The sequence below is a fragment of the Lepus europaeus genome, chromosome 15 (assembly GCF_033115175.1).
Source record: "Lepus europaeus isolate LE1 chromosome 15, mLepTim1.pri, whole genome shotgun sequence".
Taxonomy (NCBI): Eukaryota; Metazoa; Chordata; class Mammalia; order Lagomorpha; family Leporidae; genus Lepus; species Lepus europaeus.
The window spans coordinates 35,378,846-35,406,640 of record NC_084841.1 but is presented as its reverse complement, the minus strand read 5'-3'; the positions used below and the strand labels follow the sequence as shown (position 1 = coordinate 35,406,640).

The 27,795-nt window shown below is 41.2% G+C and overlaps 1 protein-coding gene across 1 annotated transcript; it reads left to right on the top strand.

Annotated features, from left to right (window-relative positions):
- The first annotated feature begins 300 nt into the window (after window positions 1-300).
- HMGCS1 (3-hydroxy-3-methylglutaryl-CoA synthase 1) lies at window positions 301-22,304 on the top strand. The gene is made up of 11 exons (XM_062211761.1): window positions 301-409; window positions 5,699-5,757; window positions 11,949-12,406; window positions 12,746-12,871; window positions 13,399-13,563; window positions 15,771-15,936; window positions 16,611-16,781; window positions 17,231-17,337; window positions 17,917-18,042; window positions 18,240-18,403; window positions 20,581-22,304. Exons 3-11 carry the CDS (start codon window positions 11,959-11,961, stop codon window positions 20,668-20,670), a joined length of 1,563 nt encoding a protein of 520 aa, XP_062067745.1. The 5' UTR covers window positions 301-409; window positions 5,699-5,757; window positions 11,949-11,958; the 3' UTR covers window positions 20,671-22,304.
- The last annotated feature ends 5,491 nt before the right edge of the window (window positions 22,305-27,795 follow it).

The window sequence follows — 27,795 nt, the reverse complement described above, 5'->3', positions numbered from 1 at the left end:
GGAGAACCTCTCACTCCGCGCCGGTTGGCTCTCGCCGTCTCTCGCCGCTCTGTCATTGGCAGGCGGGCTCTCGGGCCACCGCACGTCACTCTCTCACCCCACTGCCTCGGCCTTCCGACTTTGTCCCCGCCCTCTCCCCCGCCCTTCCAGCCACGAGGGAAAACCCTAGCGAGTCACCGCCTCTAGTGTCCTTCCTATTGGTAGATACCGGATTAGGGGGCGGGAGCTGTTGGGCTACTCTGCCGGCCCCGATTGGTCGCTACAGTTTTTGTCCCGCCTCCCACTGACTCCCGGCGGTGCCGGGGCCGGGTGGATCGGCGGCTATAAAGCTGGTGGCAAAGGGGAGGCGCCGCGTTCTGTTCTTTCGCAGCTCGTTTCCTCTCCTCGGCCACTGCCCAGTCACGTTTGGGTGAGTGTCCTGAGCAGGGGAGGAGAGCTGGCTGCTGAGCGCCGCGGGCGGGCTGTGGGCCGGGCGGAGGCGGTGTCCTTGACTAGGCCCGAAGGAGCTTGGGCTGCGGGTGAGGGCGAAGGCGTGGACCTGGCCCACGAGGATGGGGCGCCGTGGATGGGGGCCGCGCGGGGGACGTGGGGCGGGCACACGCGAGTCTGAGGAGGGGTCGAGGACACCGCTGGGGCCGGCGAGTGGCGGGGTTACGAGAAGGTGAGAGGGCGTTGAGGGCCGAGTGTTCTGATGACTTAGTCCGGAGTCGGAGGTGGCAGGGTGGTGGCCGCGACCTCCAGGAGGGGACTGGAGGGAGCTCTGGGTGAAGGGCGGCCGCTGAGGGATGGGGAGAGCTGATTTAGATGCGACCTTGCAGGTTGGCAAGGGGTGTGTCCCGCCACAGCCACGCAGAGTTGACGGCGGTGCCTGTCTTCCCCAGCCAAGCAAGCATCATAGCCGCGATGTAGACCCGGGGCTCTGGACAGCGGAGGCCTGCTAGCTTCAAACCTCGCAAACCCCTGTCTCCCAGCTTGCCGCTTCCCTCCCTCCTGCCTTCTCTCTCTCTCTCTCTCTCTCTCTCTCTCTCTCTCTTTCTCTCTCTCTTTCTCTCTCTTTAATGTCCAGCTTTTAAAAATAGGTTTTCTCGGTATTCTGAATTCCAGCGCCTTCCTCCTTGCCAGTGGCTCGAGGACCAGCCTTGGCTGATGTAATGAGCAGGCATCCTCAGAGCCCACACACAAATAGGCTTTAGGTGAGACCAAGGACATTTCAAAGTCTCTGAAGTGTGTCTTGCTTGAGCAGTGGTTGAGAAAAGATTACTTTGACCCACTTTGGAGGAGGGATTTGGGGAACAGGTAATGTGAGGTTGTCCCTGCTTCTACTTTTCCCTATGGCCAAGGCGTTAGGTCACCACTAACTTCTTTCATTGTCCATTCCTGCCTCAGCCCCTCCCTCCTGCTGATGCTCTGTCTTGCCAACCGGCTGCAGTAGGGTGATGTGTTCTGATTGCTGCTAACTAAACATTTATTCAGTTTCAGGGATGAATTATGACAAACACAGGCAATATAAACATGAAAAAAGACAAATGCAAGTGCTTGTACATATGTTTTGCATACGTTTCTCTCTGAGATGGGTTTTAGACTTTATTGCATGGATTCTATTAAGTGAGAGGCAGATTGAAAGTCCTTAACATGTATCCGTGCCAGTGGTTCTTTAGGTTAAGATGTCTAAGGAGTTTGTGTTCTTTGCTAAAACTTTATGTTTAAATTTTACCTGTTTTTGTCTGGAGACAATGGGCAGGGATAACATATCTTATTCCCCCATAAGTGAGAAAGGCAGTCTTTTGTGTGTGTCAGATGTTCCTATGTTTGTAAGTTTGCCCCTTAGTTCAATTAGATTCTAGTGCAGGCAGTAACTCCAGCTCTCAGAAGGTATATTCCACCCCTTGTGAGGTAGGGATGGGGAATTTTTTTTTTTTTAACTGTAGAATTGATTGTAATTTTGATTTAATTTTAGACTTTTTTTTTTTTCAGAAGAAATGTAAAACCCCAGATATTGATGTAATGTGGGCTTCTTAGACCCTGTAGAATGATTTAAAACTTCCATAATACAGTGGGACTGTATGTGGGGAGAGATGGGCTGTATATCAGAATCTCTAATTAGTTTCATTTGGAAAGAATATCATCTTTTAATTTTATGTTGAGTTACTATAAAGCCAAGTATAATAGAAATGTATGCTATATTGTGTTTCTCAAAGAGGTGGTATAGATTAAAAAGGTTGAAAACCATGTTAGCTTGTCTAATGAAAGTTTGGTCTAGATTCTAAATGCTTGGCATATGCTGTTGCTCACTTGATGTTTGTCAACTGCGTATAGTTAGGGCAATAGAAGAAAAGTATTTTTTCAAAGCTCACAGTCTTCACCTTTTCAGGGTTTTTGATTGTGTGTGTGTGTGTGTGCGTGCGCGCGCAGGCACATATGGCAATGATTATGCGACCAATAAATGTTCTCTTCTGACTCCTTTTAGACTCCTTACATACTTCAGATTAGGAACTTGGAATGATTGAAACCTATCTACCATTTGCTTTAAACAGCAGCAATAGAGAGACAGTTTCCTTAAGCTCCTGGATATTATTTGGTGCTGCAGCTCATCTCAAAAGTGACGACTGAAAGAACCTACTGGTGTGAGCTGCTACAAGTACTTGAATCCAAAAGATTTGTCTTTACGTTTCAGAGTATGACACCAAATTCCGCTTCTCAAAAAATAATGGCCATTTCAAACCCCTACTCCAGGTCTGAAAGGGTTTTTTCTAAAGACTCAAAATCCATCCCGTTTCCCAGCTGGAGTCTAGGAGTTCACTGTGAATTAGAAGACTGCTAGGCTAGGCTGTGAAAATTTGGATGTGAATGGCATACCTGTGTATAAGTTCAAGTCCTTCGTTAGAAAACCCTTCTTTTTTTTTTTTTTTAGAACGCATCTAGAAAACTTTCCTGTAAGAAATAGTTAGGAACAGAGCCTTGAAATATGAATAAAATCTCTGATGGACAGACCAGTAACTAGGGGTGGGGTTGGAGGTATCCATCTTTTTTTTTTTTTTTTTACATGAAGAACTACATTAGTGTGTACAGGTGGAGGCAAGTCTTTTTTTTTTTTTTTTTGACAGGCAGAGTGGACAGTGAGAGAGGTAGAGACAGAGAGAAAGGTCTTCCTTTGCCATTGGTTCACCCTCCAATGGCCGCCTCGGCTGGCGCACCGCGCTGATCCGATGGCAGGAGCCAGGTGCTTCTCCTGGTCTCCCATGGGGTGCAGGGCCCAAGCACTTGGGCCATCCTCCACTGTACTCCCTGGCCACAACAGAGAGCTGGCCTGGAAGAGGGGCAACCGGGACTAGAACCCGGTGTGCCGGCGACGCAAGGCGGAGTGAGCCGCGGCACCGGCTGAGGCAAGTCTTAAGAGTTTTTGCTTGCATGATCCTAAGGAGTAAACATAGCCAGCTCATTCTCAGTCCTGAATTTCTCTCCCATAACAGTGAAAAAGATCTGCATATAGTTTATCATTTTTGCACAAAAATGTGTACTGGATAAATGTCAAGGCTAAGGAGGGAACCAGAAGGAGGAATAGAGAACTCTGAGCAAACCCAAAAGAAAGCACCATTGACTGGTTTGGTTGTCTCTAGGTAGTCTCAAGGTAGATTCCTCATTCTTTTTTAAAAGATTTATTTATCTGAAAAGGCAGAGTCATAGCGAGAAGGAGAGACAAAGATAAAGATCTCCCTTCTGCTTGTTCATTCCCCAAATGGCAGCAACAGTCAGGGCTGGGCCAGGCTGAAGTCAGGAGGCTGGAACTCTGTCCAGGTCTATTAAGTGAGTGTAGGAGCCCAACTACTTGGGCCATTTTCCACTGCTTTCCCAGGTGCATCAGTGGGGAGCTGGATCCGCAGCCAGGATTTGAACTGATACCCATTTGGTTAGGAGTTCAAACATGTTTTGTGATAACCCGAACGGTTGCTAGAAATTCATTAATTGGTTCCTGACTAAAAATGTTACTCTCCTGTATTTATTATGTGCTCTGAAAGGCCTGATAAGGTAAGTTGATGACCTGCTTCAGGTTTTGGGTTATTGGTTTTAGTTAGTAGAGAGAACCTCACTGCAATTGCATAGAGAAAACCAACTTCCTCTCTGATTGGCTCTCGCCTCAGTGCTGTTTTTTGCCTCTGTTTCCTTTCCTTGCTCTTAAGGCCTCTCCTTGTCCTGAGAGCTTCTTTCACAAGAGAGCATACGGATTTTGATCATGTCTTTCATAGCAGATCTTTCAGTAGCAGAGTAATCATCTCTGAAAACTGTATTTCTTTCTTCTTTGCTCTAGTGCTGTCTAATCTTCCTCTTCAATTTAAATATCAGAGTGAAACTAGAGGGAATATTTGCATTTTCAGAAAAATCTTGTTACAAGTAGTGTCAAGTGCATATACATGCGTGACTTCAAAATGATGTATTATTAGTAAGTTATGTAAATAGTCACGACATGGAGAGCGAATTGTGTATTTCCCTGAGAGGTGAGAACGGGTCCCTGTGGTCTGCTTAATTTGCAAAGGGGAAAAAAAAAGCATAATTTAAGATAATAAAAAAAAAACAAAGAAAAGTTATTTTCCTAAAGTGTACAGATGATCCTGTATTCAAAGAGACTTTTTTGGAATGTAGTCCCTACAAAACTCAAGATTTTTTTGGTGGGGGGCAGGATAACCTTAGTTAATAAAGAAAAAGGAGCTAAAGCTGTGAAGAACTCTTAAGTGATCTGATGAAAAAGAAGTAGAACTTTACTAAATAGCACCTGAATGTAGTTGTCAATTGGGTAAGGGCAGATGCTAAGTTTGCTAATAACAAAGGAAATAACCTATGTGTTAAATAAATGTAGAAGCTATTGCCTCAAGGAACAGTCCTACAAAACAGACCAGAGAAAATGTTCTAGAGTCATTTCCCTGGTTGTTTCTGTTTAGTTTGAAGGCTTATCTTCTCAGCTTAAGTACTGTGGAGGAAAATCGAATTCAAAAGGTTGTAAAGGGTAAGGACAGTGTTGAAAAATACAAGAGTAAAGAAATGAAAATGATTAGGTCTTGGTAGAAAGATACCTTTATTTTATTTGAAGAGTAATGCTTTGGTTGAAAAATAAGAACCAGGACAATAGTCACTATATTGGTGCTTTATAGTAGAAAGCATTTTTCACATATTTTGCTTCTCAGTCTTTCACAATGTGCTGGGGAGGGCAGGTATATTAGCTTCATTTTTGCCGATGAGGAAATTGTGGCCTAAAGAGGCACAAATTGCTGCTAAAGCCACAAGCTGCTGTGTTGCAGGACAAGCTCTTGACTGTGTACGTCTCTTTACTCCAGAAATTTGTCAGTCCAGTACCACACACATTGAATGAAATTCCTTCCCCCCGATTCTTGAAATCCCAAATTTAGTAATGAAGACTGCAACTCCCCCAGCATCACACTTGGTTTAAAACCTGAGTCAGCCATGTGAGCTTTTTATTTTTACTTCAATTCATTACCAAGAGTGAACCTAATTCTATAAGGGCTAATAAAATAAGGGGGGAATGTTTTGTAAGCTTTAAGCACCATTTGTTTTCCTAAGCAAATGTCAAATTCTGTTCTAAATAATGTGATCAGTTAAGGAAATGCTTCTGTTAACTCACTTAGGAGTCATATTTGAATTTATGTCATGATTTATGACTTTAAAAGTTCTTATTTGAAATTCCTAGTGCCCGAAGGAGGACACGGTGACAGACCTGGAGACTGCGGTTCTCTGTCCTTCACACAGGTATGGCATCTTGTCATGCTACTGAGGGAAGTGCCCTTCTAATGGAACGGGGACATCTAGTTCTGTATGTGCCACACATTCTTTTTTTTTTTTTTTTTAAAGATTTATTTATTTATTTGAAAGTTGGAGTTACACAGAGAAGGAGAGGCAGAGGCAGAGAGTGAGAGCGAGAGGTCCTCCATCCGCTGATTTATTTACCAATTAGCCATAACGGCCGGAGCTGCGCCAACCTGAAGCCAGGATCTTCCTCCAGGTCTCCCACGCAGATGCAGGGGCCCAAGGATTTGGCCATCTTCCAGTGCTTCCCAGGCCATAGCAGAGAGCTGGATTGGAAGTGGAGCAGCTGGAACTTGAACCAGCACCTATATGGGATGCCAGCACTGCAGACAGCAGCTTTACCCACTACGCCGCCTGCATACATTCTTAAAACCCTTTCAGGACTATTCTTTGAAAAACTTTGTTAATGCTGTAGTACTTTAGGAGGCTATCTAATTTCATATTTGTTTGTGTTTAGAATTTAGAAACTAATTTAAGGGGCTGGCACTGTGGTATAGCAGGGTAAGCCACTGCCTACAGCACCGGCATTCGATGCGGATGCCTATTCAATTCCTAGCTGCTCCACTTCTAATCCAGCTCCCTGCTAATGCACCTGGGAAAGCAGCAGAAAATGACCCAAGTTCTTGGGCCCCTGCTACCCACGTGAGACACATGGAAGAAGCTCCTGGCTCCTGGCTTTGGATCAGCCCAGCTCTGGCCATTGCGGCCATTTGAGGAGTAACCCAGAGGGTGGAAGATCTTTCTCTCTGTGTATCTCCTTTGCCCTTTGTAACTCTGGCTTTCAAATAAAAAATAAATAAATCTTAAAAAGAGAAGCTAATTTAAATAGTTGGTATTTGGCTATAAAATGAAAAAATATAGATAATGTAACACAAACTACTCAATCAGAAACAAAAGGAAGCATGTTTGACTAATATTACTTTTAAAATTACAGCCTTAAATACATATCTAGGCTACAGATGAATGTTTAAAATTATGTGGGAATGAATAGTAAAAGTAAATGTGTTTGAACCAATAATCTCTTTGCAGCCTTTTCTTTACAGCCATTGCTTTCTCATATTACCATGGGGCACCTTTTTTTCTTTTTTTTTAATCTTGTATTATGGTTTTCTAAGGTATTAATGATTTTAGATTAGAAGGCTAGTAGGGTTTCCTTTATTCAACCTTCAGCATCTACTGTATGTCAAGCAATGGGTGGGTACCCAGGATCCAAAGATGAATGACGTGCAGTTCCTGCTGTCCTGAAGCCCCTCGGCCTGTGTAAAGAAGCTAAACAATAGAGGGGGAACTTCGAAGACTTTGAAATGGTAACTAAGTGTTGGCATAGGAGGGGAGTGAATGGAAACACAACTCAATTAGGAGACTGGCATAACAGCCCTGGGGACTGATGCTGAAGTCTAGGAAATAGATCAGGGCTTCCCTAGCACCAGCATCCTCAGCTGGTTTCCCTGCCCCGCCACTCCCTTTCCCCTCAGTTCCTTCAATTACAGATTTATTCTCAGGGGATTATCTGGGCCCTTTCCTGTCCTGCCACTCAGAAAGCATTAGCAAGATTGTCTTACCTTGCTTTGCTGACTTTGGAAATAGAACTTGGAGCTCCTTTTGTCCACCAGGGGGCGAGCCCTACCTTTAGGGAGAAAAGGCTCTTCTCTGGGTACTTTCTTATTGAAAGATAAGGGAGGGTCAGAGTTCTGTGGTAAAAGTGTACCTGTTTTTTCTTCAGTTAATTCCTTTTTTAATGTTTGTTTACATATGCATTTTATTACTAATATAGCATCTTATTGCAAATATAATATTTTGAAAAATAATGGAATACCTTCTTAGCAAAAAAAATTTTTAATGTGTATTTAATTTTTTACCTGTTAGATTTTAAAATTGTATTCTGTTTAGAAAATTTTGTGACAGTGATAATTATTTTTAATATTATTATTATTATTTTAGAATAATGAATTTAACCAGAATATCCCAATCTCTGATAGGATAAACAATATCATAATGTGAACACCTCAGACCTTCAGCTAGGTATTTTTTCCCCCGGGTTTATATCTGGCCTACTTCAGAGAGTATTTGAGAGGACAATGTAGTATACATGTTTAATAGGACAGTTAAAAGTAATGTTTTAGACTAGAAACTTTCTGTTCTTCTAAATGAGAATTACTACCTTGTATTAATTTCCATCTCTGCTTAATTACACTCTCCTTCAATTTCAACTAAAAAATATTTCAAATTGGATAGCGTTTCCAAGAACATATGAGTAATACCTTGGCCGTCAGAAACCCTCAGGAAAGAGTAATACCTACTTTGTTAAACAGTGTTATGAAATAAGTAACTTATTTAACCTCTAAGAAGCTTATCAGTATTAGAGTTATATCTCGTTTCTTATGTACTGTGTTGCAAGAACAGATCAAAGCTCTTCAGACTATGGCAAATATGGATTAATTCTGGAATTGAGCCCTGAATATGATTTCTAGGGGTGAAAAGAGCGCTCCAGTCTTGTTTCTATGGGATTTATTAAGTAAAGATTTCAACAGTTTGCACCCACATAGAAACACAAAGTGAAACATACTGTTTGAGTACTAGTTATAGTATTAAATCAAAATGTACAGCACATTAAGGAGAGAGATCCCACATGAGGAGCAAGTGCACAGTGACTCCTGTTGTTGACCCAACAAATTGACACTCTAGTTTATGGTGCTAGTAACCACCCTAGGCTCTCGTCATGAGTTGCCAAGGCTATGGAAGCCTACCAAGTTCACCGACTCTGATTATATTTAGACAAGGTCATAAAAGACAGGGTGAGGGCCGGTGCCGTGGCTCAGTAGGCTAATCCTCCGCCTTGCGGCGCTGGCACACCGGGTTCTAGTCCCGGTCGGGGCACTGGATTCTGTCCCAGTGTTGCCCCTCTTCCAGGCCAGCTCTCTGATGTGGCCAGGGAGTGCAGTGGAGGATGGCCAAGTGCTTGGGCCCTGCACCCCATGGGAGACCAGGAGAAGCACCTGGCTCCTGCCATCGGAACAGCGCGGTGTGCCGGCCGCAGCACGCCTACCGCGGCAGCCATTGGAGGGTGAACCAACGGCAAAAAGGAAGACCTTTCTCTCTGTCTCCCTCTACTGTCCACTCTGCCTGTCAAAAAAAAAAAAAAAAAAAAAAGACAGGGTGAGGATAGTAACCAATGATCCTAAGAGTGGCATTAACCAGGTCTGAACAATTATACAGCATTAAGTGGGGAAGAGGACCATCAGTACACACAGGTTGGGAATAGAGCCATTGGAGGTAGAGTAGAGGTTATGATTACAAAGGAATGAGGTCCAAGTGCGCTAGACAGGGTCTAGAACAAAGGACAGAGTCATTATTAGAGGAGCTAAGAAAGGTGCTGTCTAAGCTATGATTAAGTTTTCTGATTGAGAGGCAAATAGAACCTGACAGAAGGGGCTTGATAATAATCTGTTGGGCTTTAGGCCTTGTAAGTTAAGAGGCCCAGACCTATCTATCTCTTCACATGGGGTATATCCTAAGGGAGGTGTGAACCTCCTAGGGGAAGGCACTCTGTTGACTTTCATTACTTGGCTGGGCTGGGAGGAGAGCTGGCCAGGTAAAGGCAGGGGGCATCTCTAACAAGAAATTTACAGTTCTGCCTGCAATGTTGCTGACCCTACTTGGCCATCCCCTCAGCTGCAGTGGTCACTTTGGAAGTTGGGCTGAGTGAAGGGCTTTTCAGCTTAGAGCCAATAAGATCTGTGGCTCTGACCTGGGCATCCTTCGACTCCAGGGCAGGTCCATTTCCAGTGATCCAACTCTTGGCAGAGCTGGCAGGGCTCTTCACAAGCTGACTTCTGCTGAAGCCCAGGCTTACCACATTGAAAGCCACTGCAGTGGACTGGGCTGTTGGGTCTGCTTGAGGGCAGATCACTGTACAGATCAGCCATTAATAGGCCTGCCACCCATTGCTTCTGATGCCTAGCTTTCTTTTCCTCCTGGTTTGTGTTAAAGCAGACCAGAGGATGCAAGTCAAGGGAGTGCCCAAGTCCCAGAAATATGATAGTGTATTATGATAGGTAAGAAATGCCAAAGGTGGTTAGTAATTGTCCAGTGAAGGTAAAAAGATGGAGTGGTTTTAGAAAGGTTTCATAGGTGAAATGCGATCTAGGGCTGTAAAAGGTTTGAAAAAAGCAGAATTAAGCAGTGGGTTGTTGAAGAAAAGTACTGATTTGGGGGGACTAATGAATAAAATAATTTGAGAATAGAGGGTAGAGAGGAAGATTTTGTAGCTAAGTAGTTGTAGGATAAAGATTGGGTAATACTTAGCATTTATCCTTGATTATTGACTGTAGTATGATTCTCTGTTTTCTTAAGTAGGTTGTATAGGACAAAATGAGACTCTTCTGGAGGCTGGAGGTGGATGGGAAGGCCTAACTGGAAAGGTGTTTGTAGATGTTGGTGAAATGATAGAAACAAATGCAGCTTTGTCTGAGCCAGTTTTCTTCACTCCCTCCGTGGTAGTTCCAAGTTCTGATTTAGTTGAATCCCACTTAGGAGAAAGGACAAGAGGAAATGGGTTTGCATGGAAGAAAAAAGGGTAGAACAAAGTGGAGAATATTTATGTTCACTTCTGAGCTTGTCAAGTTGTAAAACAGTTGAGGCTAGAAATCTGGGAATCATCCTAAGTATTTCACCTTTTCCTAACATGTTGTCAACACAATCTTTGCCAGTTTTTCATTTCTGTATTTTTAAAAATTGTTCCTTCTTCATCTCACATGTAGTAATTACTCTAGTTCACTGCCCAGGTCTTTATCTGGCCTGCTGATCAACTTCCTACCTCGAATCTATTCTCTACACAGCACCAGTGACTAATAAAAAAATGACTCAGACTTTGACTATGACACCCCAGTAAGAAATACACTTTAGAGGCTGGCACTGTGGCATAGCAGGTGCCACTTGCAGTGCTGGTATCCTATATGGGTGCTGGTCTGAGTCCTGGCTGCTCCATTTTGATCCAGCTCCCTGCTAATGTGCCTGGAAAGCAGCGGAGAATGGCCCAAGAGTTTGAGCCCCCGCACACACGTGGGAGACCCAGAAGAAGCTCCTGGCTTCGGACCAGTCCAGCTCTGGCTGTTAAAGCTGTTTGGGGAGTGAACCAGTGGATGGAAGATCTCTCTGTCTCTCCCTCTCTCTTTAACTCTGCCTTTCAAATAAAAATATTTAAAAAAAAAAAAAAACTTTATATTTTGATGCAATATGTATAAGAATAATTGAAACGATCATTACATTTATGATAGCCATGCAATCTGGTATTTGTTTTAATTTTAAAGATTTATTTATTTATTTGAAAGAGTTACACAGAGAGAGGAGAGGCAGAGAGAGAGAGAGAGAGAGATCTATCCACTGGTTCACTCTCCAGTTGGTTGCAATGGCTGGAGCTGGGCTGATCTGAAGCCAAGAGCCAGGAGCTTCTTCCGGGTCTCCCCCACAGGTGCTGGGGCCCAAGTACTTGGGCCATCTTCTGCTGTTTTCCCAGGCCATAGCAGAGAATTGGATCAGAAGTGGAGCAGCTGGGTCTTGAACCGGCAGCCATATGGGATGCCAGTGCTTCAGGCCAAGGCGTTAACCTGCTGCGCCACAGCACCGGCCCCACTCCTACACATTCCTAAGACTCAGGTCAGGTATCTGTTAAGTCAGGAAGCTTTTCTTCACACTTCTTGCACTGCCATTAGGCTGGGTTATGCAAATCTCCATAATGTAACCATCTAAGTTATTATTTGTTTATTTTGTGTTTTTATCTTATCTCACAAAACAGTGAATAGTTGAGAATACAAGGATATCTTCCATTATACTTGTCCCACATGTTTCGCATTTAACATTTTATCAGTGTTTGGATGAATGAAAATAAATAGTAGGATTCTTGTATTTAGATAGAAGATTCAACTAGTTTCCCTTAAGATCTTTAGTTTACAGTTAGGGATTATATTCTATTTGTATATACCCACATATAAATATATATACAAATATACTAAATTTAGAGAAACTAATATTTTAGCTGATTATTGAACTCTTAATATCTGTTTCTCAATCTTGAACTTGAAAATCAGCAACTTGTAAGCTAAAACATTTTTTTTTCTGTTTTTTTTATTTTTAAGCTCTTTCACCATGCCTGGATCACTTCCATTGAATGCAGAAGCCTGTTGGCCAAAAGATGTGGGGATTGTTGCCCTTGAGATCTATTTTCCTTCTCAATATGTTGATCAAGCAGAATTGGAAAAATATGATGGTGTAGATGCTGGGAAGTATACCATTGGCTTGGGCCAGGCCAAGATGGGCTTCTGCACAGATAGAGAAGATATCAACTCTCTTTGCTTGACTGTGGTTCAGAATCTTATGGAGAGAAATAGCCTTTCCTATGATTGCATTGGGCGGCTAGAAGTTGGAACAGAGACAATCATCGACAAATCAAAATCAGTGAAGACTAACCTGATGCAGCTGTTTGAGGAGTCTGGGAATACAGATATAGAAGGAATAGACACAACTAATGCATGCTATGGAGGCACAGCTGCTGTCTTCAATGCTATTAACTGGATTGAGTCCAGCTCTTGGGATGGTATGTTACATGCTTTGATTTCTCTCCACAAAAAAAAAATCTCTCCTTGAGGTTAGGTGGACCCAAATAGCCTTTTAATTAATGCCTTATGTATTTGAACTAGTTATTCTTGTTTGGACATGTTCAGAAAGATAATTATGACTTTTAGTTTACCTGAATTGAGAGTTGGTTATTGTAATTTAAAAGACAAATGGTCTGTGCAAAATTTAGTTAGAATATTTTCTTTTCTTTATCAAAGGTGGGGAAAGCATGTTTTTGGAAAAATACAACAGACTTCAGTTTATATATATATGATATTTATACTTTGACAACTTCTTATGAAATAAAAATGTTTTTCAGGGCGATATGCCTTGGTGGTTGCAGGAGATATTGCCATATATGCCACAGGAAATGCTAGACCTACGGGTGGAGTTGGAGCCGTAGCTCTGCTAATTGGGCCAAATGCTCCTTTAATTTTTGACCGAGGTAAGTGTTAAGAAAGCATTTTTAAAATTAGTACAATATATGGAGAAATTTGAAAATAGAAATAGAAGGCACCACTTACTGAATATTCATTAAATGTAGATAATACCTGCTGAGTGCCTTATGTGTGTTACCTTATTTAATCTTCATAGCAATTTTATGAGGCAGGTGGTGTTATTCTCCCCCATTACAGAGAAGTAAAATAGGCTCAAGTAAAGTTTAAGTTTTAAGTAGTAATAGCTTGCCCATAGTCACTGACAAGTTTGTCTTCAGTTCAGTACAGCAACTGTGCTCTCTCAGTTCGATTTTTGAAACTCAATGAAAAATTTGTATTCCAGAGGAGTCTTAGGATTGTCCATGGATTTTATTGTTTCATTTTAATAATTTTGTCTTTACCTTGCAATTTCGATGCTACAATTGGTGAGAGTTGATTAGACAATTAAGATCCTTTGATAATACAGTATTCTTACTAAAATTCAAACATCCAAGAAGCAGAAATAAATGGACATCTTCCTTTTTGGTTTTAATAGGTCTTCGCGGGACACACATGCAACATGCCTATGACTTTTACAAACCTGATATGCTCTCTGAGTATCCCATAGTAGATGGAAAGCTCTCCATACAGTGCTACCTCAGTGCATTAGACCGCTGCTATTCTGTCTACCGTAAAAAGATCTGTGCCCAGTGGCAGAAAGGTGGGTTTTACCCATTTCCCAAGGCTTTGGTATCTGTTGAAGGCAATGCAATGTGCTGGTTATCTTTGGTGAGAAATTGCTTTATGGGCATCCCTCATTGCTACCTTCTACCATTTATTCCTCATTTGCCATATGACATTTTCTCATAGTTTCTGGGAATGTATAATTTAGAAAAAGAGATAAGTTGGAAGTGATGTATATCTCTGCAAAAATACTTAGTTTGATTTATCCCTTGTAAGAAAATGTAGTGTGAAGGAAGTATCTTGAGTGTTTTTCTAACAGTTTTAGTATATTATAAGCATGATATAGAGAAAACTGTAATGAAAATAAATTACTGGGCCAGCGTCGCGGCTCAATAGGCTAATCCTCCACCTGCGGCGCCGGCACCCCGGGTTCTAGTCCCGGTCGGGGCGCCGGATTCTGTCCCAGTTGCCCCTCTTCTAGGCCAGCTCTCTGCTGTGGCCCGGGAAGGCAGTGGAGGATGGCCCAAGTGCTTGGGCCCTGCACCCCATGGGAGACCAGGAGAAGCACCTGGCTCCTGCCTTCGGATCTGCGGTGCGCCGGCCACAGCGGCCATTGGGGGGTGAACCAACGGCAAAAAGGAAGACCTTTTTCTCTGTCTCTCTCTCTCACTATCCACTCTGCCTGTCAAAAAAAAAAAAAGGAAAAGAAAAGAATAAATTACTGAAGAGATCTCCCGCCTCCAGTAACGTTTGTACTTGACCTTTGAATTTGAATTTATATTTGCTTTTTTAGTGTGATCATTAATCTCAGTTTGTAACTCTGCAGAAGTTCTTGAGGCACTGAAATGGACAGTGTTTGAGTTAACAGTGTTTTCGAAAGTATACTTTTTCCTTAGTCCAACTTTTTAGGAGTTGTTGGAAGATTAAGATAATATTTATAACAAATATTAAGGAATATCTTGGCCTGAACAAGATGCATTCTAGCATACTTAAAATGCAGTGTTACTTAACAGTATGTACTCATCAGGACCATGATTTTATTTTTTTTTAGAAAGCTTTTATTTAATAAATATAAATTTTGAAAGTACAACTTTTGGAGTATAGCAGTTTTTTCCCCCATAACCGCCATCCCATCTCCTACTCCCTCTCCCATCCCATTCTTCATACAGATTCATCTTTAATTATCTTTATATACAGATCAACTCTATACTAAGTAAAGATTTCAACAGTTTGCACCCATACTGACACACAAAGTATAGTTTGAAGACTAGTTTTACCATTAATTCTCATAGTACAACAGATTAAGGACAGAGGTCCTATATGGGGAGCAAGTACACAGTGATTTCTGTTGTTGATTTAACAATTGACGCTCTTATTTATGATGTCAGTGATCACCCGAGACTCTTGTCATGAGCTGCCAAGGCTATGAAAGCCTTTTGAGTCCCCAAACTCTGTTACTATTTAGACAGGTCCGTAATCAAAGTGGAATTTCTCTCCTCCCTTCAGAGAAAGATACTTCCTTCTTTGATGGTCCCTTCTTTCCACTGGGATCTCACTCACAGAGATCTTTCATGTCGGCCATTTTTTGCCACAGTGTCTTGCCTTTCCATGCCTGAAATGCTATCATGGACTTTTTAGCCATATCTGAATGCCTTAAGGGCTGATTCTGAGGCCAGAGTCCTATTTAGGGTGTTTGTCTTATATGAGTCTGCTCTGTGGCCTGCTTCCCATGTTGGATTATTCCCTCCCCCCCCCCCTTTTTTTTTGTTAGGATACACAATTCGCCCCTTTTTAATTCTATCAGTTGTTATTAGCAGACACTTTAGGACCATGATTTTCTAACTTTTTTGTTAGGATGCACAATAAGAAGTATGCTTTACATTGGTTATGTGTGCTAACTAGAAAAGAATGCTAGGAAATTACCCATGCTGTGAGTTTTTCAGTTTGCTGTTTTTCTACTCTATTTTATTTTTAAAATGCTGATCCTGACCGACTAAATTGATTGCATAACCTGGTAATGTGTTATGATTTAAATTTGGAAATCAGTGGTGAAATAGTATATGCTCCATTTCTAAATGTCTTTTTAAAATATGTTTTAAGCTACAGGGAAATTTCATCCATCATACAGGAAGATTTTTAGTTGCCTTTTAAAGATATTAAAAAATCCTAACCTTGTTATGAGGTCAAACTTTAAATTCTCCTATCTTATATGAATTTCATAATTCTCTTTGATTTCTTTTTCAGAGGGAATTGATAGAGATTTCACCTTGAATGATTTTGGCTTCATGATCTTTCACTCACCATACTGTAAACTAGTACAGAAGTCTCTAGCTCGGATGTTGCTGAATGACTTCCTTAATGACCAGAACAGAGACAAAAATAGTATCTATAGTGGCCTGGAAGCCTTTGGGTAAGAGTAGCTCTTATGATTTTTTTGATTCTGTATTAGAGCCTTTTTCACTTGCTTAACTATGCATTTATACAGATTTGAACATTTTAAAGTCGTGAGAATGTTAGAAGTCATCTAATCTGATCTATTTGTCTCCTCAGTGAAGAAATACCTATCTCTCAGAATTCTTCAGTCATTTATACCCAAAATTTTGTGATTTCTTTATTTTAGCTCCATTCCTATTGTCACCATGCACAAATGCTTGTTCACCCACCTGCCTCTTAACTCTTCTCCCAGCCTCTCTGAAGCCACTGTGCCCATACCCATACCATTGCCAATATTGAAGTCTTTCCTCCTCTATCCATCTTTTTCTTTTTAGTATGCTTTACATGTTAAGTTCATTCTTTTTCTCTCCACCTGTGTCCCTCCTCCAGCTCATAAAATTGTATTCCATTTTGTTTTTAAAGATTTATTTATTTGGGAGGTAAAGTTACAGACAGAGATTGGGAGAGACCAAAACAGGATGAAATTTAGTGAGGGGAACCATGTATATGTCCTTTGTGTCTTCCACATCAGTTAAGATTATGCTGCTTGATTTTGATTAATAGAAAAACAAAACCATAATACTCTTTTGGGTTGAATGTTAATTAGGCTTCCTATCTAACATGTTTTTTAATAACTTTAATAACTTTCAGGGATGTTAAATTAGAAGACACATATTTTGACAGAGATGTGGAAAAGGCATTTATGAAGGCTAGTTCTGAACTCTTTAATCAGAAAACAAAGGCATCTTTGCTTGTATCAAATCAAAATGGAAATATGTATACATCTTCAGTATATGGTTCCCTTGCTTCTGTTCTAGCACAGTAAGTATGAATTTCAGTTACTTAACTCCCCTCATTTGGATATATTACATTTTCAAGACCAAATCCAATGTCAGGCCTGTTTGTGATAGATCACACAATGATTTATCTTCAGGTTCCCTGGATTTCTTTGTCCATTGACTTGAAAGATGTGAGGACTGAAGTTTTGATTCTCCAGAAGTATTTCTTAATTTCATATTGGCTTTCCTGTCTCCATCTTTTTTTGTTCTTGAACTATAGTCGAATCATAAATCTGGTTGATGAAGTAATTTCTTGTAGTTTTATGGTATTATAACTTTCATAAGCCCCACCATTCCCACAGTCTGCTTACTATATTAAAACCTTAGTTAGATCCTTAAGAATTACAAGTTAGAGTCCCACTTTAACCTATAGTGTGAATTTTTATTCCTTCTTGTATGACTTCCCAAACATTGTATCGTCACCCCACACAGGTACTCACCTCAGCAATTGGCAGGGAAGAGGATTGGAGTGTTCTCATATGGTTCTGGTTTGGCTGCCACCCTCTACTCTCTGAGAGTTACACAGGATGCCACACCAGGTAAGTGCCAAGTGAGCTAGAATGTATTGAGAACCTACCATGCTGAGATTAATTCAATAGGTTTCTCAGGTGAGCAGTTGAACATGTTCCATGGATAAATCAGTACAGTATTTTAATCCTCATTACTTCAACATAGCCACATTTTGATTTTCTATCCTGAAAATCTACTTTAATTGGATAAGAGTAAGACTAAGTTATCTAGTTCTTATAGGTTTATGGTACCGACTATATTTAAGGAGACTTTTATTCCTTCCCTGAGCAGGAAGGAGCAAAAACATAGACTGATGAAAACTAGGCATTACCTTAAAATTATACCATAGATTGACTAGACATTTATAGTTTCAAATCCCAGCTATTTCCTAACTTGACTATTGGCTGGTAATGAACAAATGTCTAGTCAGAGGGCATAGGAAGCTATGTCAAATAAATGCCATCTTATGTTTTAACTGAACAACAGAAGTAGGTTCTCAGTAGTTCTAAAACAAAGGACAAGTTTTTTTTCATTTGGCAACATTTCATTCAGGCTTATTTGGGACATGCTATTTTTACTCTCAATGTTGAATTTATTTACTGTTTTAGGGTCTGCTCTTGATAAAATAACGGCAAGTTTATGTGATCTTAAATCAAGACTGGACTCAAGAACTTGTGTGGCACCAGATGTTTTTGCTGAAAACATGAAGCTAAGAGAGGACACTCATCATCTGGGTAAAAATATTAAATTGTGTTTAAGTCAACCTGAAAGCTGTGAAAGCATTAAACATGCTTACATATAATATGAAGGCTGTATCTATCTAGCACTGATATTAGTGGGAATTGTAAGAAAATACAAACTTCTTGAGTTTTATTATCAAATGAGTTATATATCATAACTAATCTTTTATATATTCTTGCCTTTATTTTAGCCAACTATATTCCCCAGTCCTCAATAGATTCACTCTCTGAAGGAACATGGTACCTAGTTAGAGTGGATGAAAAGCACAGAAGAACTTATGCTCGGCGCCCCTCTCCAAATGATGACACTTTGGATGAAGGAGTAGGACTTGTCCATTCAAACACAGCTACTGAGGTAAATAAAGCTCATTGTGTTGGTCTTACTCTTTAGCAGGGTAAGAAGTTTCCATCCACAAATCTCAGAGTTTAAGAAATCTAACTGAAATTTGGTTACCTAAAGCAGTGTTAATAAATCAGAATTTGGAACAAGAGCTCTGGGATTAGGTTTCCAACTGTATAAAGTACATGGCAAATACTAGATTCTGCTAATAACACCAGAATTTAAAGGACGCCTGATCTAGAAAGAAGGCTTTTTGTGATAGTGTCTTAGTGAGAGATGGAATAGGTAGCAGGGTGTTAAGCCCCTCACATCTCATCTCTCCACCTGGTAAACATCTATCTACAAAATGTCAAGAAGTGACAATAATAACTATTGTGAAGAGTCAGAGGGGTTAATAGGCAGTCAGGTTGGCCCCAGTGCAAAATGCTTTCTTCCCCAAAAGTTACCTTTAGCAAGATCAAAGGTGCCTACCCTACTTCCTTAGGAATCTCCAATCTTAATCATGAGAATAGCAAGGGAGTGGTCGCTCCACCCTTCTGAGCTCCCAGTTTACTCTAACAAATTTGGTAATCTACCCTTCTGATGGCTTTTTTTTTCTGAAGATTTTATTTATTTATCTGAGAGGTAGAGTTAACAGTGAGAGGGAGAGACAGAAAGGTCTTCCTTTCTCTGGTTCACTCCCCAGGTTGGGGCAGTGGTTGGAGCTGCGCCGATCAGGAGCCAGGAGCTTCTTCCAGGTCTCCCATGTAAGTGCAGGAGCCCAGGCACCTGGGCTGTCTTCCACTGCCTCCCCGAGCCATAGCAGAGAGCTAGATTGGAAGAGGAGCAACTGGAACTAGAACTGGTACCCATATGGGATGCCAGTGCCACAGGCAGAGGATTAACCTACTGTGCCACAGCACTGGCCCCATGATGGCTCTTTATATCATTGAGCAAGCCAGACAGGGTAAAAGATTGCAAATCTGGTCTTTTGATGGGTTTTGTCCTTGCCTTATAACTGAATGTCAACCTGATTGTCAAATTTTTTTTCCTCCAAAATTGTGCTTAAAAACCCCACTACCACCAGCCCCTTCCTGTTCTGCCTCTCTTGGAGCTCCCCTCCATGCCATACTGGCTGGAGGTCTCTGACTTAAATAAATCTTGCTTTTCAATACATCCTGCTTTTCTCTTTGCCTTGTCTGCTTGGAAATGCTTCTTCCATGGGAGATAAAGAACTGGGGTAATATTTCCTCCACCTCCATTTCACTGTGATTTGAATTTCTATTATATGCTAAGCCCTTTACTTTTTTTTTTCAAAGGTTTTTTTTTTTTTTAAGATTTATTTATTTATTTATTTTATTTATTTATTTTTTTTGACAGGCAGAGTGGACAGTGAGAGAGAGAGACAGAGAAAGGTCTTCCTTTTTGCCGTTGGTTCACCCTCCAATGGCCGCCGCGGTTGGCGCGCTGCGGCCAGCGCACCGCGCTGATCCGATGGCAGGAGCCAGGTGCTTCTCCTGGTCTCCCATGGGGTGCAGGACCCAAGCACTTGGGCCATCCTCCACTGCACTCCCTGGCCACAGCAGAGAGCTGGCCTGGAAGAGGGGCAACCGGGACAGAATCCAGTGCCCCGACCGGGACTAGAACCCGGTGTGCCGGCGCTGCAAGGCGGAGGATTAGCCTAGTGAGCCGCGGCGCCGGCTGATTTTTTTTAACCCTTACAACAGTCTCTGAGGTTTATAAATGATACTTTCCCCAGTTTAGAGATGAAGCTCCAAAAAGTTACATTTCTTGCCCAGGATCATAGCTAGTAAGTAGTGAAGCCAGGCCAAACTGAGAACTTTGTAACCTCGAATTACTTATTTTTTCTGCTTATTACAACTTTGGTAGATGCATAGACTTGCTTCTTATACAAATTAAGAAAGCAAGTCAAGTTGCCAGTGTTTGAGTTGCAGATATAAGAGATTTAAGTAAAAACTGTGGGGGAGATTTTTGGGCCTTCTTTCTAAGTTCCATTCACCATAAGGTGAAAAATATTTGGTTCCCTCCATGGAAAGTTATATATGTAGAATATGTATTTAACATAAACCTCTCCTACCTTGCCTTTTGTTAGTTTCTCTCTATAGAAACTTAATTGGTGCTATTGATTCAGGGGAGGAGGGAGTAAGAGATGAAAATCATAAAAGCCAACAATTTTTTTCCTTCCATTTTAGCATATTCCAAGCCCTGCTAAGAAAGTGCCAAGACTCCCTGCTACATCAGCAGAGCCTGAAGCAGCTGTGATTAGTAACGGGGAACATTAAGATGCTCAGTGATGTGCAAGACTTCTGTGCGGGCTTTGGGGTGGGGGTGGGGCATGGGAATGGCTCGAGGAATGGACAGTTTTAAAGGATTACATGATGCTTAAATTTTATGTGACTGACATGGAGCCTGGAAAACTATGTATTCTTGGGGGAGTCTCTGCCCAACTTGCTACATGCTTCCTGTTGTGGTTTGGCCGATGCTATGTGTACTCAAATGATGTTAAGGGCTCTGTAAAAACTTCATACCTCTTTGGCCATTTGTATGCATGAAGTTTCGTTTTTAAACATGGTGTAATGAATTGTGTGCTTCTGTAAGAAGAAAGAGGCACTAGTCTCCAATTAAAACATTTTTTTTTTTAAAGTGTAAGAATTTTATACTTTGAACAAACCAGATTACTGAAAGGACCTGTGGTTTTTGAAAAAACTTTTCTAACTTGGGGAATGTGATCTTAAAAAGTGATATGCACAAACTCTGTTTAAAAATAGCAAAACATACTTTTTTGGGGTAAAATTTATAAATCCAAAAGAGGAAGAAAGGTTTGGATAATAACACTGTTTTTGGAATCTAGACCAGCAGCAGCAAAAGTTATTGTAATGACTCTGAACAGAGAGACACTGGCATTGAGCAGGCTTCTGGTGTTCAAAACATGGTACATTTGGGAACTGTGGCTACAGCCAGGAGAATGCTCTTGGCGAGTTGGTGGTGGCTTTGCTGAGCCACACTGAGATGGTACTGGAGGTGGGCATGAAGAAGTTTGTTACTGCAGCCCTTCTTTACACCTTATAAATGAAACATTTTTCTGGCTGCTTTTTCTAAAACTTAAAATAGAAAGGAAGGGCATTATTAGGTTACTTTTGATGCTTTGGTGTTAAAAATTCAATTTAAGAACAGACAACCTGAAAGCATGAATAGTATAAGCTTTTTTTTTTTTTTTTTTTTTTTTGTATCTGCTCAAAAAGAAGGTACAACTCAAGTTTTTACATAGTCTGACTAGACAAAAAGTATTCCACTTCAAGTTCTGGAAGTAGGATTTATAATGCATTTTCTCAGACTTTCACCTTAAAAACAGACAAAAACTATCACATGGGATGCATAAGATGGGTCACTCAGTTTTGTAGATCTTTTTGGTGCTGAACTATGACATGAGCCTTATAGATTGTAAAATAGAGATAGTTGGAACTAATGTACAGAACTAAATTTTTAAAACTATTTGCTGTTAAATTCTGTGAAGTTTCAGTTATCTAAAATAAGCATACACAAATATGTAATATTTCAGATTGCAAGGTAACATGTAATGTAGTGTTTGTAAGATACTCTTGTCTAATATTAACTAGTGGTATTTTGATTTGTACAGTCATAATTTGTTAAAATGACTTCATTTTAACATACACTGATGTAGAGTAATAATGTAAGTTCAGATTTAAAGAATGGTGGGAAAATGATGCATGTGATAGTTTTGCAGGCATTGGGAGTTCAGTGGGTTTTGAAAGGAGTAATTTAACTTTTGGGTGCCAGGAAATGGGTTTTCTCAATGTCCATTGCCGGCAATGGGCAGGCCTGGTGATACTGGCACTGCATTAACCATACACCTTAATGGCAAGGTGAATAACTTTGAAATAAAGTTTTAGAAAAACATTTTGAAGATTTGAGTGTTCTTTTTCCCTCCTGAACTAGCGGTAGGCATGAAGCTAGCTAATATACTATTTTTAAACATTTGTTTGTTCATACTCATTTTTATTCAATAATCATTCCACAAACATTTGAAAAGTCTAATATATGCCAGATACTCTGTTTACACCAGAAATAAAAGGTGTGTTGGATATATATATTCTTACTTTACAGAGCTATTCATCTAGTATGTAGGAATTTATACCGGTACTTTAGTATTAAACTTATAACAAAGAAATTCATTCCAAAATTATGTGATAAGCATGTATAAAATTTGCTGTACATATTTGGTGAGTTACTGTGTTTTCCTGAAAAAAAAAACCCAAGACTAAGGATTGGCAATTAAGGAAAAGCAAATTTTATAACCAATATAGAACTGCATACTGCTAACTAGAGCCTCCAGTCTAAAGGACCTATGTTGCCCATTATGCCATGGGTTTTATAGTGAGAACTCTTTGTTGCCCGTGACCTTGGATTAGATAGTCTCTAAAAGCCCTATCAACCCAGTACTATGAATGAAGCATTAAGCCAAATTATTTACTATCTGATATTGATCAGTTAATATTTTGTCATGACATGTCTGGATTTGATGCTTAGTAATAATTTATTTTACTCCTATCCCTCTGGGTCAGTTAAAGGCCACTGTTGTGTTTGATCTATGCATCAGAAACCTTAGGCCATATGTCAGATCACTTCTGTGAGTTTTGCCCCAACTACTGCTGTGACAGTTAATTCAAAGAAGCCTTTGGTCAGGTTCTCAGAAATAATATTAGCACCTCACTCTGGAGTCTTGCTACATACCTTTCACTTCAGTTCACTGATGTAGACTGCCTGTAGAACCCACTCGGCACTCAACAATTCACAGCCCAAAAGTTCAGAAGCTGTAGGTGCCCATGGAGCTAACTTTGACAGATCCTAGAAAGTTGCTAGTGGACAGTTCTAGGTAGACAGTTCTGAGGAGCATTTCCTATTCCTCAAAAGATCTTACAGAATCAGCAACCATTTGCCTATAGCCAATTTGTTATGACCTCGCCTCTTTTGTTTCATTCCTGTGCATATCTCCTGTCTTCTCTAATTATTTCCCAAGTAAAAGACTTGTACTTCATCCCTGGTTCTGTTTTTTGGGTGAATCCAAGTTAAGATCATTGGTACCTAGAGTGACCCTAGAAAGCGACCCTCAGGATGGGGACATTGGAACAGGTTCATATACCAAATGGCAACAACCTACTGCTCTCTGTAGGAGGCACAATGATATCCCCTGAAGACATCCATTCATGGAATTTGAATATATTTCCTAACACAAGTAAATCAGATGTGATTAAGGTCCATGACTTGTGACCTGGAGATCATCCTGGATTGTTTGGGTAGGCCCAACCTTATAATGGGTCCTGGAAAACAGAACCTTTTATGGCTGTGATCAGAAGGAGACATGACTACAGAAGGTTGGTCAAAGAGTGATTGGCTTTGAAGGTGGATGCAACTGGAGCATGAGTCAAGGAATGTGCTTGGCTAAGCTAAGACAAGACAAGGATTTGGAAGCTCCTCTGAGCGTCCTGAAAGGAACAGAGCCCTGAAAACACCTTGATTTTAGCCATAGAGACCCATGTCAGACCCATCTCTAATAGATCTGTAAAGTAATAAATTTGTGTTGTTTTAAGCCTTCAAGTTTGTGATAATTTGTCATGACATCAAGAGAGTACTAAGGTATTATGTAGGAGCTTCATGGTCATTACTGAGACTGCTGTCTGTGGATCAAAGTGAAAGATGAATCAAATATCGGGGGACCTTAGGCACTTGAACAGCATGGGGTCAATGATAACACTGTAGACTTGGCTAGCTTTTAGCCAACTATCAATTCAAGGCACAATGAAAGCCAGGGGCCCTTTAAGACAAGGTTTAAGGAGCATCATCTCTTGCAGTGGAAAGAAAAATACCTAAAATAGGCCCGTGCTGGAGTTGTGTGTCTGGAGAATACCAAGTCTTGACAATTTCCCTTTACCAAAGTTAAGGCTTGATTGGAAGAGAGGAAGACCCTGAACTTCAGTTAGTACTACAGGGATGAGTCTGAACAGGTTTGCATAATGGGATTCCCCTAAGTGAGGCTGGCAGAAGCAGCCCCTGCATCCCCTGAAGTGATGCAGAGGCCTGCCAGATGATGCTTGACCTTCTCTAGGTTCTCTCCCAATACTCTCTCATCCCTCAAACCAAGAATCAGATCGAGGTCTCAGCAAAGCCTGAGTAGAGTAATACAATTCCCTGTCTGAATGGAAATAGTGTAGGCACTGAAGAAGTTACAGAACCTGGCTAATAAAGTACTGTCAGGAAGCAGTGGGAAGATATGTGTGAGTGGATCTTGAGGGTATTGGGCCAACAATAGAGGTTGAGGGAAGAATAGAAGACAGGATAAGGCAGATTTGATTATCATGTAAGCATTCACCCTTGATTTGGAGTGAAGGCCACCTGAAGCTGATCCTATGCTACTGGGATGGCTACTGGGGCTTGGTTGTAATTATGGCATAAGGTAAAAGCAGTGGAGATGGTGGACCTGCCTGGGCATAGTATTTAGGAAAATTCCAGGAGGTGTGAGTGTATCCATGATATGAGACTGAACAACCACCTAACTATGCACCCCCAGGAAGACATTGACTTCACTAAGGCAATAAATAATATACTGGTGGAGCTGGTTTGTGGCACCGTGATTAAGATGCCACTTCTTATCCGTCTCCTGCTAATGTGGCTGGAAAAACAGGAAATAGCCCAAGTACTTGGGCCCTGCCACCCATGTGGGAGTCCAGATGGAGTTCTAGGCCCCTGGGTTCAATGTGGCCCAGCCATGCCTGTTGTGATCATTTGGGAAGTAAACCAGAAGATGGAAGATTCTTTCTCATTCCTCTCTCTCTTAAATTAATTTTTGAAAAACAGTGCACTGGTGAGAGTGTACCAACATCTAAGAAAAGCTCAGTGGTGGATGCCCACTGCAGGCAGGGACTGACGGTAGGAAATGCTGCCATGGAATTGAGCATGCCCTGATGGGTGGAGATGATGGGATTCTAGGTTGGCACAGGCAAAGTGGATATAATGGGATAGTAAAACTGGAGCAGAAATCAGGATGACTTTCTCTGTAGGGCTTGGTAACAATGGCTAATACATTTGTGAAGTTCTCAGAGACAGCTGACTAGAGTGTTACTTGAGTTGTACTACCCACCCCCCCAAAAGGAAGCAAGCTACTGATCAGAAGTCTGAGGCAGTCTATCACAATGGGAAAGCATGGTCCCTTAACCAGCTTCCTGTTCTAAGCCAATTTATAGATCTAGTGCACAAGGAAAGGGAGAACTGGCCTTGAGAAAAGATCTTGTTTCCCACGGATATATGATATGCATACGCAGAATTTTTCAGAGCTGTTGGATACCATTGTGGCTTTATGTGTAGATGGGTTCATAGAAACCAGGTGATGGAGTTCTGGCCAAAGTCTTATCAAACAATGTGCCCTACCTTGCAATTATTGCCCCAATTTTCAAGTCTATTTTTGGGATAAATATATTTAGACCCTTGATCTGTGGAGTGAGAACAATTATGGAAGCAAGAGCACATAGAAATGTCTCCCTGGCCATGTTAATAAACCATAGCAGTCACGTGTGGAAATGCAGCTATCAGTGTCACCATCAAAAAATATTTATAAGAGAGAAAAAGAGAGTACTTTGATTGGCTGGTACACTCTCCAAATGCTCACAATGCTAGTACTAGACCAGGCTGAATCTGGGAACCAGAAACTCAATCCAGGTCTGTCTCCCATGTGAGTAGCTGGCATGCAGTTACCAGTACAGGTGTCTTAACCTGTGGGTTAAATACCCACCCCCTATTCCATTAACAATTTTGAGGGCTGCGAAATTTTAAGAGATGGAACCCACCATAATCTCATTTAACTTACCATCAGACTTCCCTGAAAAAAGCCAATGTAGATAATAAAAGATGATGGACTGCTGTTCGTCTCAGGTGTAGCTGCCATACTGGATTGCTATTTTTATGGAAACCCCTGGCATTTGATATGTAGCTATTGATTTGACAAATGCATTCTCAACTTCCATCAGAAATTAAGACCAAAAGAAGTTCAGGGATGAGAATTGAGCCTAGTTATTAAGAAGTTGCTTGGGATGCCTGCATCCCATTTGGGTTGCCTGGGTGTGAATCCTGGTTCCACTCGATTCCAGAGTCCTGCTAATGTATACCTTCACTGTACAATGCTTTAACAATGCCTCAAATAGCTGGGCCCCTACTCTCTCTAAGTGGAGATCAGGATTGAATTCCACTCCCAGCTTCTGCCTGGCCCAGTTCCAGCCGTTGCCAACATTTGGAGAATGAATCAGTAGATGGGACCTTTGTCTGTCTCTGCCTGCCTCTGCTTCTGCCTCTGCCTCTTAAAAAAAATTTAAAAACAAAAACAGTTCACATTCATCTGGAACAGATTCTCACTCTCTTGTTACACACAGCCTAAAAGGACCTTGAACATCTTGATATCCTGCAGAATGTCATGCTGGTCAACTATACTGTGACAGCATACTAGATGGATTTGGCTATCAGAAACTCCAGATGCCCTGGTAGGACTCATGTGTACCTGAGTATGAACGGTAAATCCTTTGAACAATCAGGGCATGACTCATTTATGAGGCATTCAGAGAACCAATTAACCAGGACATGCCTAGATATTCCTTCCTCAGGAAACAACAACTTCTTGCACCTTCTACTTCTTAGCACCGAGACTGGGTCATAGGGGTCAGTAGGTCCTTCTGAACTTTGAAAGCACATACTCACTCTGTACTCAGTGTATTCTTCAAACCACTTATCAGGGATGCCATATTAAAATAGATCCCATAAAATAAATATGACAGGAGTTTCAGGCTTTAATGCAAACTGACTTGATACTCAAGCTGTGTATGTGCCATGTAAAAATATGGTATGCCGTTTCAGGCAAGCTCCAGTTGCAGCACAGCCCTGTAGGATCCTGGAGTAAGGACATGCTTTCTGCAACCAAGAGCTACTGAGAGTCCTGGTGAGCAACTGGAACCTAGAAACTGAGCACCTGATTATGTAATACCAAGAGATTACATATATTAATCTGTTATGCCTTATCTAATCAATGGAGTCATCAGATGGGCACAGCAATGATTCATCCTTACTGGAATTGGTATCTACTCAGGGTATGTTTTTGCCTTTGCTGCCTGCAGTGTGTCCTCCAATACAATGATGTTAAGATATAGAGAATACCTGAATGATTACCACGGTATCTCACGCCACATTGCCTTAAGGACCACTTTTTTGATAAAGAGCAAATGACTGCAAAATACCCTCATTTTACCACATACATCAACAGCAGAAGCAGCCACCATCAATAAAACAATGGAATGGCTCAGCTTAGGCACCAGATAAGAGAGTAGCCTGCACATTTAGAATGGTGTCCT